The sequence below is a fragment of the Lissotriton helveticus genome, chromosome 6, assembly GCF_964261635.1.
Source record: "Lissotriton helveticus chromosome 6, aLisHel1.1, whole genome shotgun sequence".
In the NCBI taxonomy this organism is placed as follows: Eukaryota; Metazoa; Chordata; class Amphibia; order Caudata; family Salamandridae; genus Lissotriton; species Lissotriton helveticus.
In genome coordinates, this window is record NC_136067.1 from 14323606 (window position 1) to 14340617 (window position 17012).

At 47.9% G+C, this 17012-nt stretch overlaps 1 protein-coding gene across 3 annotated transcripts in view; it reads right to left on the reverse strand.

Annotated features, from left to right (window-relative positions):
- The window catches only part of CRIP3 (cysteine rich protein 3), a 376762-nt gene that overhangs the window by 173105 nt on the left and 186645 nt on the right, over positions 1-17012 (reverse strand). For all 3 annotated transcript variants that reach the window (XM_078647288.1, XM_078647290.1, XM_078647289.1), the window contains exon 4: positions 11887-12027. In XM_078647288.1, coding sequence (XP_078503414.1) covers positions 11887-12027 — 141 coding nt within the window. The remainder of the gene's footprint in view (positions 1-11886; positions 12028-17012) is intronic.

A 17012-nucleotide genomic window follows, 5' to 3' on the forward strand; every position in this document is an offset into this window, starting at 1 on the left:
ATGCAAGATACGTAACTTGCCTTATATGTCAAGATAGACTGTCCAGAGGAACCGAGAAAAAATACAGTTTTGGAAACTACACAATGCATCGCCATATGACTAGGTGGCATCCTAACAACTACAGTGCTGCACAGTTTCGGAACGACCTAGATAATCTCCCTATTATGGCCAGAAGATCTGTTGTACCGGAAGTAACGGGAGATGGTGCCAAATATACAAATGAGATTTGGTGAAGTAAAACACATCTGCGTATTTTGCGATGGATTCATTTGCTACGGAGAAAGAAGCATCACTCTGATCAACAGAGCTATTGACTATCATATGCAAGTTTGTACGAAACGCCCAAAATAATAAATACTTTTTTTTTGTTTTGTTGCTCCTGTTGAGCCCTTTACAATGAATCGTTTTCATTGCCCCCTCCAAGAAAAACCCAAAAAAATATAAAACTGTTCAGAAAAATTCAAAAAAAGTAAAAAAATGTTCCGAAAAATAATAAAAAAAATATAAAACAAAAACAATAAAAAAAAGTTCTTTTCAGAACTACCTCCCCGTTATTAAAAAATTGGTACAATATTTGGAACTGTGCCAACCTCTATTTCTCTTAGTTCGCTTCCCAGTTCGCTCGCCGGTACGCGAACCGGAAGCGAACCAAAAACAGTAAGTATAAGGGAAGGAAACAGACACTTATGTTAAAAGAAAGACAGCTATAGGGGAGTAAACTAGAGATACTATTACCCGTAATCCACTGCTGATGATGTCACATATTACATCATTCATGACATGCTCAGTGACATCATCAGCAGAGGATTGCGGGTTTTTTGGCAACGTGCCTTATCCACGGTTTAATAACGCTGCCTTTTGCTTTATATAAGTTTTCAAATTGTATGAAATATATACCAATAGGTCGTTATGAACCTTTAGGTAGTGCTTTTCTTCATGAGGTCTGGTCGCTTCCATACACATACAGATGTTTCAAAGATGATCAAGAAGTTTATCTGAATGGAGAGGAATGCACTGAGACGCCAGATCATTCACTAATGTGTAGGCATATACAGTTACACGGTTCATGCAACAAACACCGACCAAATATGGCTTGCGTGTTGCAAGGCACGCCAGTTCCTGCTATCATCCCCACGTTCAAGTTGTTGGAAAATGGTAGTTATTTGATGCTCAATAATGAAGATTGTTCTGGGTTAATTAAAAGTATTCCTTTTATCGTAACAGTAAGTGAACGGGTTATTTGCTGCAGAAATGTTCTATTTCCTCCCACACATGAACATAGGGAGTTTTCAATCTCGCCACAAATACCAACCTTGGGAGCAGATTTCAACGGCATGGCAAGAATAAGAGCTCTTTTGTCTCAGAGAGAGGTGGCCTTGAGTTCGGCCCGTGAAACTTTCGTGCTTCACATAGCGAAAACCCGTACAGAGGTGCAGACCCTTTTCAATTCAGATTTGCCTTTCCATTTCAGCAAGATGGTTCGGACTATCTTTAACGCATCCTCCACAAAGGCCCTGGCGCACTTTTTTAAAGTGGTTACCAGTGGTCTCGTGACTTCATTTGAGAAAATCTTTGGAGTCATCCCTGCTTTCTTTCATTCTATTTTTTCCACTCTGCTTCGTGGATTGCCATTTTTACTTGCATTACCAGCGGACGCTCTTGTGCTTTTTTACATTTTTAAATATGGATGTCCCTCCTATGCAACCTCCCGCCCTGCAGCTGCTGACACTGTTCCGCAATCGCATGCTAGAATATTATGGCACAATGCCGTTGGCGATATTAAGCACGGCATATGGATTATCTTTTCGATTCTCCTACTTCACCTGTGTCCAGCCTGTATTTCACTGCCTGACCTGTGATTTCGATTGGGCCATTGATTTGTGTCTCTGCGGACCGGTTTCTCCTGACGTCGACTTTAATCAGCTGATGACTCCTATCATTACTCACGAGTTGGTTTGTCCTGGCGAAAGGATTATGGCTGTGGCATTGATGCATGGACTAATTGGTCCCTGGAATTTACTGGCGGCAACACAGTCTTTCTTGGAACAGAGCTTTCTTGAAAACCCACCGAGCTGTCCTCTGATGGTGATAGAGGATCCGGTGCTGGGAGAGCACGTATGTTCTTTTCCGCTTTTAAATTGGATGGCTGAACTGTTTTCGGATGAAGACGGTGACTTCCTATTGGAGGCTGTTGCAGCTTATTTTGCATACACAGTTATGTCATAGACCTTTTTCATGTTTGATATGCTGAGTACTAGCATTTCATTGACAATTCATTGACTTATTTGTCAAGTTTTTATTATTTACCTTGCCTATTGGCTTAAGACTCGATAAAGTACTTGCCTGTTTTATTTTTCTTTAGCATTAAATTTTCCTAGTTTTTAATGCTTTACCTTGCGGACCGTCCACATATAAACTTGCAATCTGCTCTCATGAGATGGCACTTCTATTATCTTATTCAGTTCGTTTCCGGATCATGGGGAGGTGTCATCTAGGTCCTGGATATCTTTAAACCGTGTTAAGTTAGCATGGGCTCATTACCGGTTTAAACGCCATTTTTCCTTTTTTGCAACTTCTGCACACGACACTTAGTTGTTGCTTTAGCTTTCAACCTAGTAGTTCATCGTGGTTTACATGAGAATGATATGTTATTGCTCTACTATCTGCTTTGCTTGTTAAACTATATCTGTACAGCGAGTGCTAAAGTTTCAAGAACAACACGATACAGAATTGTTATGAGGTCTGATCTCCACGACTTCATACTCATAACATAAGTGCAACTTCTGCCAATTCTGGGCATGAGGCGGGTTTTATATTGCTTTGCCGAACACACATACACAACACTTGATGCGGTTCACATGAAGAGAGAGCTGGTGTATGCTGATGTGATTCCTTCAAATCTAAGACACTAAAGTATGGGCACGCCCTAAACCAACACAAAGAGACCTTCTTAGCAAATAATATAATATGTGTATTAGGGAGGGTGAGATATAAGCAGCCGCGGGCCGTGGAGGGAGTTACGGTGAGGCAGGGAGGCGGGGAGGGGGAGAAGCAGGGTGGAGCCCTCTCCACCCTGCCCCTCCCCGCCTCACTGCCCCACCGTAACTCCCTCCACGGCCCGTGGCTGCTTATAAGTGTTGATAACTCTTATTCATTTACAGCATGTTAACATACTGTCACCATTCGCTTTTTATGTACTAGTAACTATGCTGGTAATTTTGCTACTGATAATATGTGTACTTGTATTATCTAAGATACTACGCCTGAGAAGACGGCATTAGTAAATAAACATTTCAAATACACATGTGTTCTTCTTAACTCCATGTTCTGGTTTCTAAGAAATATATAACGACCGACTGTTCATGAGTTCCACGTATCCTGAGGTACTATAAGTTCATATTCTGGATTGTCTAAACATTGAGAGTTTGTTATATCCAATGTGACACTGTACCTAGCTTGCTAAGGGGTTTTTGATTACTAAGGTGAGTTTTGGGACACCCTAATTCGCCGAGGTTCCAATCCTCTGTCCACAGTTCTGTGTGAGAACAGAAACCCTGCGACAGGGGCACCCCCGACCCTTGCTGGAGCTTCATCACACTTGCGATACAACTCCAGCAATGCGCCACCTTTACGGCACAGATACATCACGCATCTGTGCTGTTTTTGCCCCATGATGCGCCGCATTGTAAATGCAGCACACCATAGGTGACGGAACAGCGGCACAGAATGACTAACACATCCCTGGTGATGCGCCAGTCATCATAAATGTATCCCTATGCTTCTTATCTTGTTAGAGATGAACCGCCATATGCATCATCAAAGTTTTTTGCATTTCCTAAATAGCGAACTTTAAGGAATAAATAGCGATTCTTTACCATTCCTAGTTTGCGATGAGCTATTTGCTAATTACAAATTACCCATTCATTTCCTTCATTTCCATAGGGCGGTTGGACTCACTTTTAGCTCGAACGGCTGAATGGATTTCCACGAAACTTGGCAAAATTGTAGGGACTGGTAGCCCGATGTACCTTTGCTATGTCTCAAGATATATGCTCCAGTGGTTTTTACGAAAATTAACTTTGAAAAATATATATTGGGCTACATTGGCCTATATATATGTTGGAGCCCAAATGTAGCCCAATGAAGCCCAATGTAGCCCAATGTAGCCCAAAGATGGCCGCCAGAGACGGAAAAAAACAAATGTAGCCCAAATATCAGCCAGATGTAGCCCAACTATAGCCCAGTGACAGAATGACCAATCAGCTTCGCAAACCTCCGTTACGCGAAGCGGAGCGCTGTTACAGATATATATCTTTTTTTGAACGTTAATTTCTCAAAATCCACTGGAGCACATATATTGAGACCTAGCAAAGGCACATCGGGCTACCAGTCCCTAATATTTTACCAAGTTTCGTGCAAATCCATTCAGCCGTTCGATTATTATTATTATTATTTTTTTTTGCCCCGCGGGGCCCTTTTAAAACCTCCACATCAAACCTAGGGGGTCAGCGAGGATCTACTATTCCCCCTTATGGTCATTTGCCCCTTCGCTTTCGCCTCCTCTTGTCTCTCGATCCTACCGAGAGACAAGATGGCGGCCGCTACGGACTGTTTGGAATGTTGACAGACGCCGGAGAACCAATCAGCTTCGCTTCACAAAGCTCCGTTGCGCGAAAAGTACGCGTCCTGGAGCGCTGCCCGGTCCGCTGTTACAGATATATATCTTTTTTTAAACGTTAATTTCTCAAAATCCACTGTAGCACATATATTGAGACCTACAAAAGGCACATCGGGCTACCAGTCCCTACAATTTTGCCAAGTTTCGTGCAAATCCATTCAGCCGTTCGGGCTAAAAGTGAGGCCAACCGCCCTATGGAAAACTCAATGTTAAAAACACGTTTTGGGACCCCCCTTTTTTCTCGGCCCCCCCTTGACGAACCCCCCCCCAAATTTTCAAGGGCTGCTCAGAAACAAAATGTGCCATTTTCCTGAAAATTTCAGCCAATTCCGTCCACAAACGCCAAAGTTATTAGACATAGAATTTTCAAAAATCCCATAGAGAAAAAATCCTAACTATATATATCTACTGGCGACCGCCAGTAGGTAATATATATATATATATATTTTTTTTATTTATTTTTTTTATTTAGGGGAGCTTGTAAAGCGCGCAGACACCGTGGGTTTCCTGGCGCTGGCAGACTACTGAGGGGCTAGGAGGGTTTAGCTGGATCGGGGAAAGATCCAAGTTTTTAGGGATTTACGGAAAAGGGTGAGGGAGTTGGAGGTTTTGAGAGAGAGGGGGAAGGAATTCCAAAGTTTGGGGGCCAGAAATGCGAATCTCCGGCCTCCAGATCTGCAGAGTTTGACAGGGGGAGTGAGTAAGAGGTGCAGGTGGGAGGATCTCAGGTTCCGTGAGGGACTGTAGGTCCTGATGAGGGATTTCAGAAAAGCAGGACAGGAACCAGATAAAGATTTAAAGGTGAGGCAGCCGATCTTAAAGGCTGCCCTCGAGATGACCAGGAGCCAGTGCAGTTTTAGAAGGAGGGGTTTGGCGGATTGCCATTTCGGAATCCCGAAGGCCAATCTCGCCGCTTGATTCTGAACGAATTGTAGTCTGGAAAGAGATGTTTTGGGCAGACCATGATAGATAGCATTCGAGAAATCTAAGCGGGAGAGGACAAGGGCCATGATTACTTGCAGGAGGGCTTCAGGAGTGAGGAGATAGGCCACCTTCCTGATCCTGCGCAGCTGGAACATACAGGAGGAGACAACTGTCCCCACCTGGGACCCGAGGGAAAGACCAGAGTCGATAGTGACCCCTAGGCTTTTTACCGAGGCCACAGGGGTGGGAGGGAGGCCAAGTTCTACCGGCCAAAAGTGTGGACCCCAGTAAGTAGAGCTCTTGCCAGGGAGAAGAAGCTCCGTCTTTCCGGGATTCAGTTTGAGCTGGTTTTGGCTCATCCACAATGAGATATGGGACATAACTGCCTGAAAGTTGGGAATAGCAGAAGGGGAATCGAGAGGAAAGATGAGTTGCAGGTCGTCCGCGTAGTTAAAGACGGTGACGTCCCACTGCCTCAAGGAAAAGAGATGGGGTCGAAGATAAAGATTGAAAAGAAGGGGGGATAGAGAGGAGCCCTGAGGGACCCCACAGGGCAAGTGCTCCGGAGGAGCTCTAAAAGTGCCCAGGCTGAGGGTCTGAGACCTCCCGGTCAGGAAGGATTTGACCCATGCCAGCGCCAGGCCCTGGATGCCAGCTTGCTCGACACGGTGGAGAAGGATGTTGTGGTCCACCGTGTCGAAAGCAGCCGACAGATCTAATAAGACCAAGGCCTGGGGGGTACCCTTGTCAGCACCGTCTCTCAGGGCATCCAACATGGCCAAGATGACAGTCTCCGTAGAGTGGCCGGGTCTGAAGCCGGCCTGATTGGTCTCAAGGAAGTTGGAGCTCTCGATGAACTGTGAGAGACAGGTGGTGACATGGGCTTCCAAGATTTTAGAGAAGAAAGGCAAGAGAGAGATGGGACGGTAATTCGCCGGGGCGGCAGGATCAGCCCGAGGCTTCTTCAATAGAGGCACCAGCACAGCCTCCTTGAAGGAGCAGGGTACCGTCCCGGACGACAGAGAAGAATTCAGCAGAGGAAGGATACAGTCGGGTAGAGAGTGACAGATGTTTCGTAGTATGGTGGGGGGGCAACAGTCGTCTGGTGATCCAGATTTAACACGGGTGGCCAGTGTGGCCAAAACGGAAGAGTCTAATGGGGGGAAAAGCGTAAAAGAAAGAGCATTGTGAGGGGAAGAGACAGAGCCAGCGCCAGGAAGGGTAGTCGGGATGGTGTCTTTGATCAAGGCAATTTTTTGAACAAAGAAAGTGCTCAGCGCGTTACATGATTCCTGTGTAGGGGCCTGAGTCGGAAGTGTCCTGGGGTCGGAAGTGAATTCGTTAAGGACTTTAAAAATCTCCTTAGACTTGCAGGGGGCAGATAAGATTTTATCTGAGGCATAAGCTTTTTTGGCAGCGGAAATGGCTGTTTTATACTTATTCCGCGCGGCCACATATGCGCTTCTGCTAGGTGAGCGGTAGTCTCTCCTCCGCCTGCGCTCGGATTGGCGGAGTTCTAACTGCAGGGTCTTAAGGTGAGGGGTAAACCATTTGTGGGAGTGACAGTGTCGGAATCGGGGAAACTTAGTTAAAGGGGCAAAAATATCGCTGGCTGTAGTAAGCCAGTCAGAAACATGTCCCTGAAGCTCGTCGGTGCTTGAGTCGATGGGGAACAGGGGGCAGGTGAGAGAAAGATGGGATAAAAGTTTAGAGGAGTCGGCGGCTCTCCACTTGCGTGCGGTGCCGCCCTCCTGCAGTGGGGTCCTGATCTGGCCGACGGCCGAGAAAGTGGTGTCAATTAAGAAATGATCGGACCACACACATGGTGTTATGAGTGGGCAGGAGGACTTGACCCCGTGAACCCAGATGTGGTCGAGGATGTGGCCACCGCTATGAGTGGCAGACCTGACTAGTTGTATGAAGTCCAGGCTCGAGAGGGCCTCGAACAGTTCGGTGGCATGGGGGCCGGCATCCTTGTTCTGGAACCAGTAATTAAAGTCCCCAACAATGATAGTGCGGAGGGAGGAGGTAGCAAGGTTAGTTAACTGTTCAGTGAAGGAGGAGGGAAAAGAAGGCATGGAGTGGGGGGGGACGGTAGAGTACCATAAGGGTGACTGCGCCTACCTCGGTCCCAAGACGGAGGACCAAATTATCCACATCGGGGAGGGTCATATTGGCAGAGGCGATGATCTTAAGATTCTTACGTACTGCCGCGGCCACCCCTCCACCGGAGCGGCCTCCAGGGCGGTTAGTGTTCAGCAGGAAGTAGTCTGGGGGTAGTGCAGCGAGGATGTCGGGGAGGGAGTCGTCGGTGAGCCAGGTCTCAGATAGTAAAAGGACGTCTGGCCTCTCTGTCATTAGAAGATGGAAAATATCGGCTTGATGCCTGACCATGGAGCGAGTGTTAAGGTATAATACCCGGAGCTGCGACTCGGCAGGGGGAAGAGAAGTGGATGATGACGGCGGTCCCAGATGGGGGGGGGGAGAGTCACCTGGAATCCCCAATGAGGAGATCCTGGTCCAGGTCTCAGGGGGTAGTGGGCAGGCAAAAGTTTGAAGACTCATTAGGGTAGAGCGGGAATAAGAGATGGCAGTGGCAGCGTCCATGGCCCCTGGGCCCGTCCGGCCGCGGACGGGCTTAACTCTGGCGCAACTCCGGCGCGTCTACGGCGCGCCCGCTGCGCTGACGCATGTAGGACGTTTAAATAGGCTAGTGACGAGGGAGGTGGGAGGAGTCAGCAGGGCGGGATAGGAGGGTTTGTTTTTAAAATAGGTTGTGTCCACCGCTCGTCGTCAGCGGGGCAAGGAAGCTGTAAGGCTGCTATTGATCAGCAGAAAAGCAGAAAGGTATTTAAAAAAGTGCTTTCAGCGCCCAGCGCGCGCAAGCCCTCTGCCACAGGGCTGCTCGTCTGCACTAAGGAGAAGTGGGCGGAGCCTAAATAGGCTAGTGACGAGGGAGGTGGGAGGAGTCAACAGGGCGGGATAGGAGGGTTTGTTTTTAAAATAGGTTGTGTCCACCGCTCGTCGTCAGCGGGGCAAGGAAGCTGTAAGGCTGCTATTGATCAGCAGAAAAGCAGAAAGGTATTTAAAAAAAGTGCTTTCAGCGCCCAGCGCGGGCAAGCCCTCTGCCACAGGGCTGCTCGTCTGCCCTAAGGAGAAGTGGGCGGAGCCTAAATAGGCTAGTGACGAGGGAGGTGGGAGGAGTCAACAGGGCGGGATAGGAGGGTTTGTTTTTAAAATAGGTTGTGTCCACCGCTCGTCGTCAGCGGGGCAAGGAAGCTGTAAGGCTGCTATTGATCAGCAGAAGAGCAGAAAGGTATTTTAAAAAAGTGCTTTCAGCGCCCAGCGCGCGCAAGCCCTCTGCCATATATATATCAATAAAACACACACTCAATACATAGCAAGTATGAAACAGTAATAATAGGAACAATAATTAAGAAATAGATTCCTTTAAGCATTAAACAGAAAAAAGCATCTCACTATGGAAATGTGATACAGCAATAGTGGAAGGAGGGTAGACAAGGGTGGCTCACCTTAATGAAAAAGATGAGCGAGTAATTCTTGGCCCACTGCAGTTTAGAACTGCTGAATTCAAGCAGTAGTGTCTAGTAAATGTGTGTCTATTCTTTCACGTTGCTGCACAGCAAATTTCCGGAAGTGACACTCCCGCAAATAAAGCTGTAGACGTAAATATAGCCCTTGTGGAATGGGCTCGAACTCTTTAATACAACGGGTTGCCTGCTTTTTGATGGCAGTATTGTATGGCACTTGAAATCCACCTAGAAATACTTTGTTTGGAGAGCGGGAAACCTTTCCTTAGAGCACAGTATGCGACAAACAGTTGAGAAGTCTAGTGAAAAGCTTGCGTCTTTTGCAGATAAAATTGAAGGCAACGCCTGACATCTAGCAAGTGAAGAGCCCTGTCTGGAGTTGTCGAGGGATTTGAGAAGAAGGTCTTTAGCACCACAGTCTCATTAAGATGGAAATCAGACAGAACCTCAGGTATGAATGTTGGATTTGTGCAGAGAACTCGGTCAGCTTTGAATTCCAAAAATGGTTCCTGTATAACAAAAGCCTTAATTTTGCTGACCCTTCTGGTTGAGGTGAAGGCAAGAAGTAAAGTTCCATGACAGGAACTTGACCTCCGCTTTGTGAATTGGTTCGAAGGAAGGTGTCATCAATTGCAAAAGAACAGTTTTCAACTGTCACAGGCCTTATAGCAGGAAAAACACGAAACTGTTCTTTGAGGAACTCTGATTATTCTAGAAGACCATAATGGCGGAGAGGACAGTGATCTACTAAAACAGGAAATGGCTGCTAAGTGAACCTTGATCGATTTATGCCCCAAACCAGATTGCACCAGATGTTAAAGGTATGGTAAGACTTGCTCTGGAGAGGAGGAAAGCAGATGTATTCCTGCTTGATGGCACCAGATCCAGAAAGGTTTCCACTTGAGGCGGTAAATTTTGTTAGTACAGTCCGACCTGGCCATGGCTAAGATTTCTCTACATTCCCTGGAAATGGTCAAACTTTGGAACTCACTGTACTCAGGAGCCTTGTTGATAAGTGGAGCAGCCTGGTCTCCGGGTGTAGGCTCTGCGGTTGGTTCATCGCCAGAAGACTGGGAAAGACTGAAGTCGGATGTGTAGGACCTGGGATAAGAGAAGCAACTGTGTACACGTGTTGACATGGCCATGGTGGAGCAATGAGAGTCAGTTGGCAGGGTTCGACACTCTGTTTACCAGACTTCTCCTTTCCTTTCACAGTGCAGGGCAGGTACATCAGACGCCCCACAGGAGGTGGAGCCAGCATTGTGGAAGGCAAGTAGAGTCCTGAAGCACTTTGTTTACAGGACTCCTTCTCCCTTGTGCAGGGCAGAGACATCAGTCTCTCCCCAGGGGGTGGAGCCAGCATTGTGGAAGGCAGGCACAGCCCTATTCAGACTTCAGGTGAACTCCTCCCTCCCATCTAGATGCAGATCTCTCTATTCACCACTAGGTGACTCAGCCTGTCTCTTGGAACTCCCCAGCCCGGTCACTCACAAAACCAGACATAGGAATACACAACTTAGCAGAGGCAGGTTTGAATGGTTAGACAATCAAATACCTACTTTCTAAAAGTGGTATTTGCAAACACAGAATATTAAAACAAACTTCACTAAAAGATGTATTTCATTATTCTGAGTTCAGGCATAATAAACTTGAATTTCTACCATGTTCTCTGAACCTGTTAGGGACAAATGTAACAATTCTAACAGCCCATTCTGGCTTATGGAGAACAGGTAGCCTTGCAATAGTGAAATTAAAATGGCTGTAATTCACTATTAGGACATGCCACACACACGAGGGTTTGTCCTAACTTATGCTTACAATGCACCCTGCCCTTGGGCCTACCATAGGGGTGACTGATATGAAGAAAAGGGAAGGCCATAGGGACTGGTAAGTGGGTGCACTTGCCCAGTCAGCATGACAGTACCATACTGCACACAGGCTCTGCAATGGCAGCCCTTAGACACATTTTACAAGGCTGCTTCTGTGGGTGGCACAACCAGTGCTGCAGGCCCACCAGCAGCATTTGGATTTACACGCCCTGGCACACTCAGTGCACTAGACTAGGGTCTGACAAGTAAACCAAATAGCCAAACATGCAATCACTAATCCATACATCAATTTACAATGGGGAGCACTTGCACGGTGGAACTGGATAGCAGTGGCACAGTGCCCAAAGCATCTAACACCAGCAAAAATACATGAGGCAACAGCAAAAATGGAAGGGAGACCCACGCCAATGGTGCCAGGTCTAACAAGGTGTAAGCTCTCTTCGGAGCTGCGCTCCGCTGGCGTGGAAAAAAAGAACTGATGTCAGCGCGCAGGGGCGACGTCTAAGTAGACAATGCGACATCATCCCGGGGACCACAACGACGGACGTGGAGTCGACCGCCGCCACCTACCGACGTGCAGGGGAACTGCTTGGAGAAAAATTCTCCAGATCCAGTCTGACACCTGTGGGAAATTCTAAGGTAAGGAATCTATAACTAACAGTCTCTTTCAGATATGGTCAGTATTTCCTATTCAAAAACATGAATATTTAAAAAGGTAATTACTGGAGAACTATACTTCCCTGTCCCACGGAAATTTAGAAGATCGCTTTTGTCCAACAGTAACTCATGTACAACTCTCCGCTGCCTTTGGGCTACACTTGCACTATAGAAATACTATGTACATACAGAACTTTACACTTATCCATGATGGCACATATTTTCTCACATTTCATATCATCCTCACCTTTAGATGCTTGCTTTAATGAAGTATTTTCAGATCTTGAGAACGAACATGGTGCAAAGACGGGGCTCAAAGATGATGGGCTCTGTGGAGTTGAAGGCGGCGTGTCATAGATGTAAGAACCAACTCCACCAATATTCACTCCTGCACAGAACGGATAGTATTGAAAATTCTTGTTAATGTGATCTATTTTGGTTCATACTAAATATGCAAGTCTACACTTGACAAAACATCTAAGTGCAGTTACGCAGGAGCATGGAGACCATGGGATCAGCCAGGTCCACGGATTAGTCCCTGAACCCAAGAGCTGGCGTGCTTGGAGTTCATGAAGAAACTCATCTCCTCAAGACACTCGTTGAAGTCCCATTCTAAAAGGAGTAAAGTTACCTGAACCCTTAAATCACCACAGTCGAGATTTTCTTATTCAAAAAAAGAATATCTCAATGCAAGTACTGGATCTTGGAACACATTTCAATTACATACATTTCTGTTTCTGATAATTATGTCTTGCAAAACACATTCATTCACAAAGCATATTAAACTAAACCAGTCACTTAAAGGATCATTTGACTAAAAATTACACTTCTACTTTCAAGCTTATATTCTGTATGAAGCTATGCACCCCTGCACGCCCAGATAGACTCCCCATTCCAGTCTAGAGGCGGAAGTAGTATCCTGTTCGTTAATGGACCGCTCTGTCGAAGCTCGAAATCAGCGCTGGGATCAGTCATCTGATTAAATGTACAGAGTTTAAAGTGCAGAATCTTCCTGAAAGCCTCAGCGGTAGCCAGCATCCTGGGTGCGTGTTCAGACGCCTTATGGGCCAGCAATGCTTTGTATACAGCACCCTCTTCACTCATCATCTGAAAGTCACTTTGAATCGAAGGTACAAAGGAGGAGAAAGACGCCGCCATGACAGGTGTCCAAATAATCCATAGAAATGTAGTCTCTGCCCATGTGCAGGATACCTGAACACTTCTCTCCTCGCTTACTTATTTTAATGCTCCCTCTTGGAACCCACAGATTCCTCCCATGAACCTCTCCCAGGCAAGAGACTGTACTCTCTTTCATCCAGTGCTGTGGAAGCTCCAGAACTCGGTGGTGCTATCCTGCTCCAGAGCTAGGTGGGGCTACAGAGCTAGGTGGCACTCCAGAGCTAGGTGGCGCTCCAGAGCTAGGTGGCGCTCCAGAGCTAGGTGGCGCTCCAGAGCTAGGTGGCGCTCCAGAGCTAGGTGGCGCTATCCCGCTCCAGGGCTAGGTGGCGCTATGCCGCTCCAGGGCTAGGTGGCGCTATGCCGCTCCAGGGCTAGGTGGCCCTATCCCGATCCAGGGCTAGGTGGCCCTATCCCGATCCAGGGCTAGGTGGCGCTATCCCGATCCAGGGCTAGGTGGCGCTATCCCGATCCAGGGCTAGGTGGCGCTATCCCTCTCCAGGGCTAGGTGGCGCTATCCCTCTCCAGGGCTAGGTGGCGCTTTTCCTCTCCAGGGCTAGGTGGCGCTATCCCTCTCCAGGGCTAGGGGACGCTATCCCTCTCCAGGGCTAGGGGACGCTATCCCGAGTGGGTTGGTTTTGTACTTCCTGGCTGGCACCAGGAGTAGGGTTGTTGAAGCAGAGCCTCTGCTTATGGGAGTCCCAGTGTTTAAGAGGGTCAAGGCAGGCAGGTCCTCCGGGTGTCCCAAGGTTGCTCTCCGCAGGTGTCGCCGGGATTAGGCAGGAGCAGGTTCCAGGATCGACAGGCCGGTAGGGCTGGGGCCAAGTCAGTTGGTGTCGTCCTGTGGGCAGCTGCTGCTCGGCGGGTGGTCTTCTTGATCTTCTTTCTTCTTTTCGGGATCTGAGGAAGGAAGGTTCAGGGTGCCTCTAAATACTAAATTTAGGGGCGTTACAGGTAGGGAAGGGCAGGTACACCCCCCTAGCCTGCTCCTTTCCTGTGGGAGGGGGCAGGAGCCTAGCTGTGATAGCACAGGGCTCCCCATCTTCAAGATGGCCGGAGCTCGGGTTGTGCTTCACCTCGCTTCTCCCACCTGAGGGGTGGGGTTGGCACAGGCTGGCACACCCCCCTTCCTGACGTAGGGTTTCCCTCCAGAGTGAGGGTTAGAACTGGTGGGGGCCAGTTGCTGAGTACAGCAAATGGTCTCGAGAAGCTCACAGAGGCGGCATGCATTTGAAGCTTCCCCCTGCCCATCCTGGGGGAGGAGGCCTAACACCTCGCCCAGGATGTACATTGTTACAGGCCCAGGAGAGCAGGGGGCTCTCCACCCACGGGTCCAGCAACATGTCTGCTGTGAGGCAGCCTCTGCAGCCCAGACGTGGATTGTAGGTTACGTTTCAGGGACATCTCTAAGATGCCCTCTGTGGTGCATTTTACATTAAATCCCACACTGGCATTAGTGCGGGTTTACAGTGCTGAGACGTTTGGTAACAAAGTCAGTCTTCAGTGTAGCCATTATGGTGCTGTGGAGTTCGTAGTGACAACCTACCAGCACCATATACTCTTAATGGCATCACTGCACTTACAGTGCCCAGGAATGGCTCTGGGTACTGTAGGGGCACAGGGCTCATGCACCTGTGCCCACACCACTGGCATAGGGCACCCAGCTAGAGGGGTGACTGAAGTATGCCAGGGCAGTGGGTTCTGTGAGCATGGCACACAAGCATGTGTGAAATGTCGACTGTTTAGTTCTGTACTTAGATACTCAGCCTGCAAAAGCAGTGTGTGGTTGTCCGGGTACAGGGCCCCTAAGGGTGGCACAATAAGTGCTGCAGCCCTTAGGGGTCTTCTCTGGTCACCAGGCCCTGGGTACCTAGGGTACCATTTACTAGGGGCCGATAGGTGGCCAGAGATACCAATTGGGTTTTAGGTTCAATACAGTTTTAGGGAAGGAACACAGGCCCTTGGTACCTGGTTGGCAGGAGCCCAGGGCACACTCAGTCAAAGCACATCAGCAGTTCAGCAAAAAGTGGGGGCATACCATTGCAAGAAAGATGGCACTTTCTCACAACGCTATCCTGCTCCAGACCTTTAAAAGTATAGACTCAAGGGCGCAGGTGACATCAGCTCCCAGCGTTTCCCTACAGTCCCACAAACTGAGGCTGGAGCCAGATGCAAGTATGTTGTGGTTCATTGCATCACCGGTGAGTACATAAAGTCACCAAATCAGGAGTACTTTTCCATCCCGCTAAGCTTAAACATGTACGTATATGTTTTTGTATATATTATGTATACATGTTTATATCCATCTAATAATATCTATATGTAAACTGTTTTACTACGTTCATTTTTTTTAAACTTGTGTTTTAAACATGTATCTTAAAACAAATGACATTTACAATCACTAATTTCTTTTAAAGCGGGTTATACCGACCCGCACCCCTTTCAATCCTCTTTGTGAGAGCAGATTGGTAAAGTGTCAATGATTTTGGCGCTAGCTAAAGTAAGAACTTGGGCCTTGTCCACTTTCACAGTGAGGCTGCAGTCAAATGCGACCCAAGCCACTGCTTTATACTCAATCATAATAAAGGATTCGTAGACTTCCCTGGACGAGAGACTGATCTTCAGGTGGTGGCCAGAGTGCGCTTACCCAAGGACAGAGACTGCCCCAGACTGAATAACATTCCATGGAACATTCCACCTGCAGAGAACCGATGCAGAGTCCATCTAGGAGAATAGTGAGAGAACCCTTGAACGTACCCTGGCCCAACTCTCGCTCACCAGCTTGTCTCCCATCGGTTAAGAGGACGTGAACCATGTGCGATGCAGTAAATGTGTGAAGCTTTGTGAAACACTATATAAGAGCGTGGTTTCCCCAAGTTAGAAGACCTTTCCCCATTCCTAGAAGGCGGAACGATGCCAGATTTACATTAGAACGTTACTGAGTTCTCTGCTGAATTCTTTATTGACTGGTATGTGTGACAAGCTCATGCATTTCTATACTTAAATATTTGAGTAAATCTTTACACTGAGATCCTGGTCTGTCATTCTTACTTCAAATGCTTTAATCTTGCCTTCTGTACCCACGCTTTGTTTTTAACTGTATTGGGGATTAAACCTATATCCCCTTCCATGTATGTTGTGCTCCTAATGTCCTAAACTAATTGAGCTGTTCACAGCGAGGGATTGATCGCTTTACCCAACCCTCCTGAAGTGGCAGACACCTACTGTGCATGGCCCTCCGCCACAGGCAGTGGAAAGACCACAGGGCCTGGCTGAAGGCCTTGTGGCCTTCAGTCAGACCTTGTGCAAAACACTGCAGGTGTTCAACATGTTCAGCACTCGCGCAACAGATTCCCAGGCGGTGTAATATCGGCCCAAGAGGAACACTGGGTACACAGACTGCAGTACCAGGCTAGCAGAAGAGAACATACTCTACCCAAAGGTATCCAGCCTTTTGGATTCCCTGTCCAGTGGAGTGGAAGGGAATGCACCGGGGTGAACTTTGGAGGTAGGGGCCTGGACCAAAAAGCTCTCCGGAGTAGGGTTCTGGGTGAGGAATCTGGGGTCCTCTGGGAGGGCCATGGTGATGGCCATTGCCCCATGCCCAAGAGCCCCTGTGCAAAACTTGGACCTGGCCCAGAGTATGATATCCGTAAAGGCTTCATTAAAGGGGAGTAATGGTTCTATGGAGGCAACTCCTGGTTGAAGAACTTCGAGAGATTCTTGACTGCCACAGAGGGCAGCGCAAGGTCCAGGACCTCAGCTGCCTTCGCACCACCACTGCAAAAGAGGCACCTTTCTCCAGAGGCACAGTAGGGGAAAGAGACCAGGCCAGTGTCGGAGGAGGTGTCCAGTCCACTGGCATCCGTCAGATACTCGTACCAGTTGTCCTCCGTCTCTTCTGACTGGTATCTATAAGGGTCTGCAGACCCTCCCATACATCTCTCAATTCAGGCTTTTCATGTGAATAAGGCACTGTCTCCGCCATGAGGTGTGTTTTTCTCCCTCCCTCCAGTCAGCGCCGGACACCACCAGTCTGGCTCAGTGTTGGAGTAAAAGATGACAATGGGGATGGCATCTGCAATGGAGCAGGCGCCGGGGAAGTTTGAGTGGCTCGACCGGCATCAATCCGGATCCATCAACGGATTCAAGAGGCCCTACTGGTGCAAAGGGCAAACTCACCGGCAGAAGACCAGT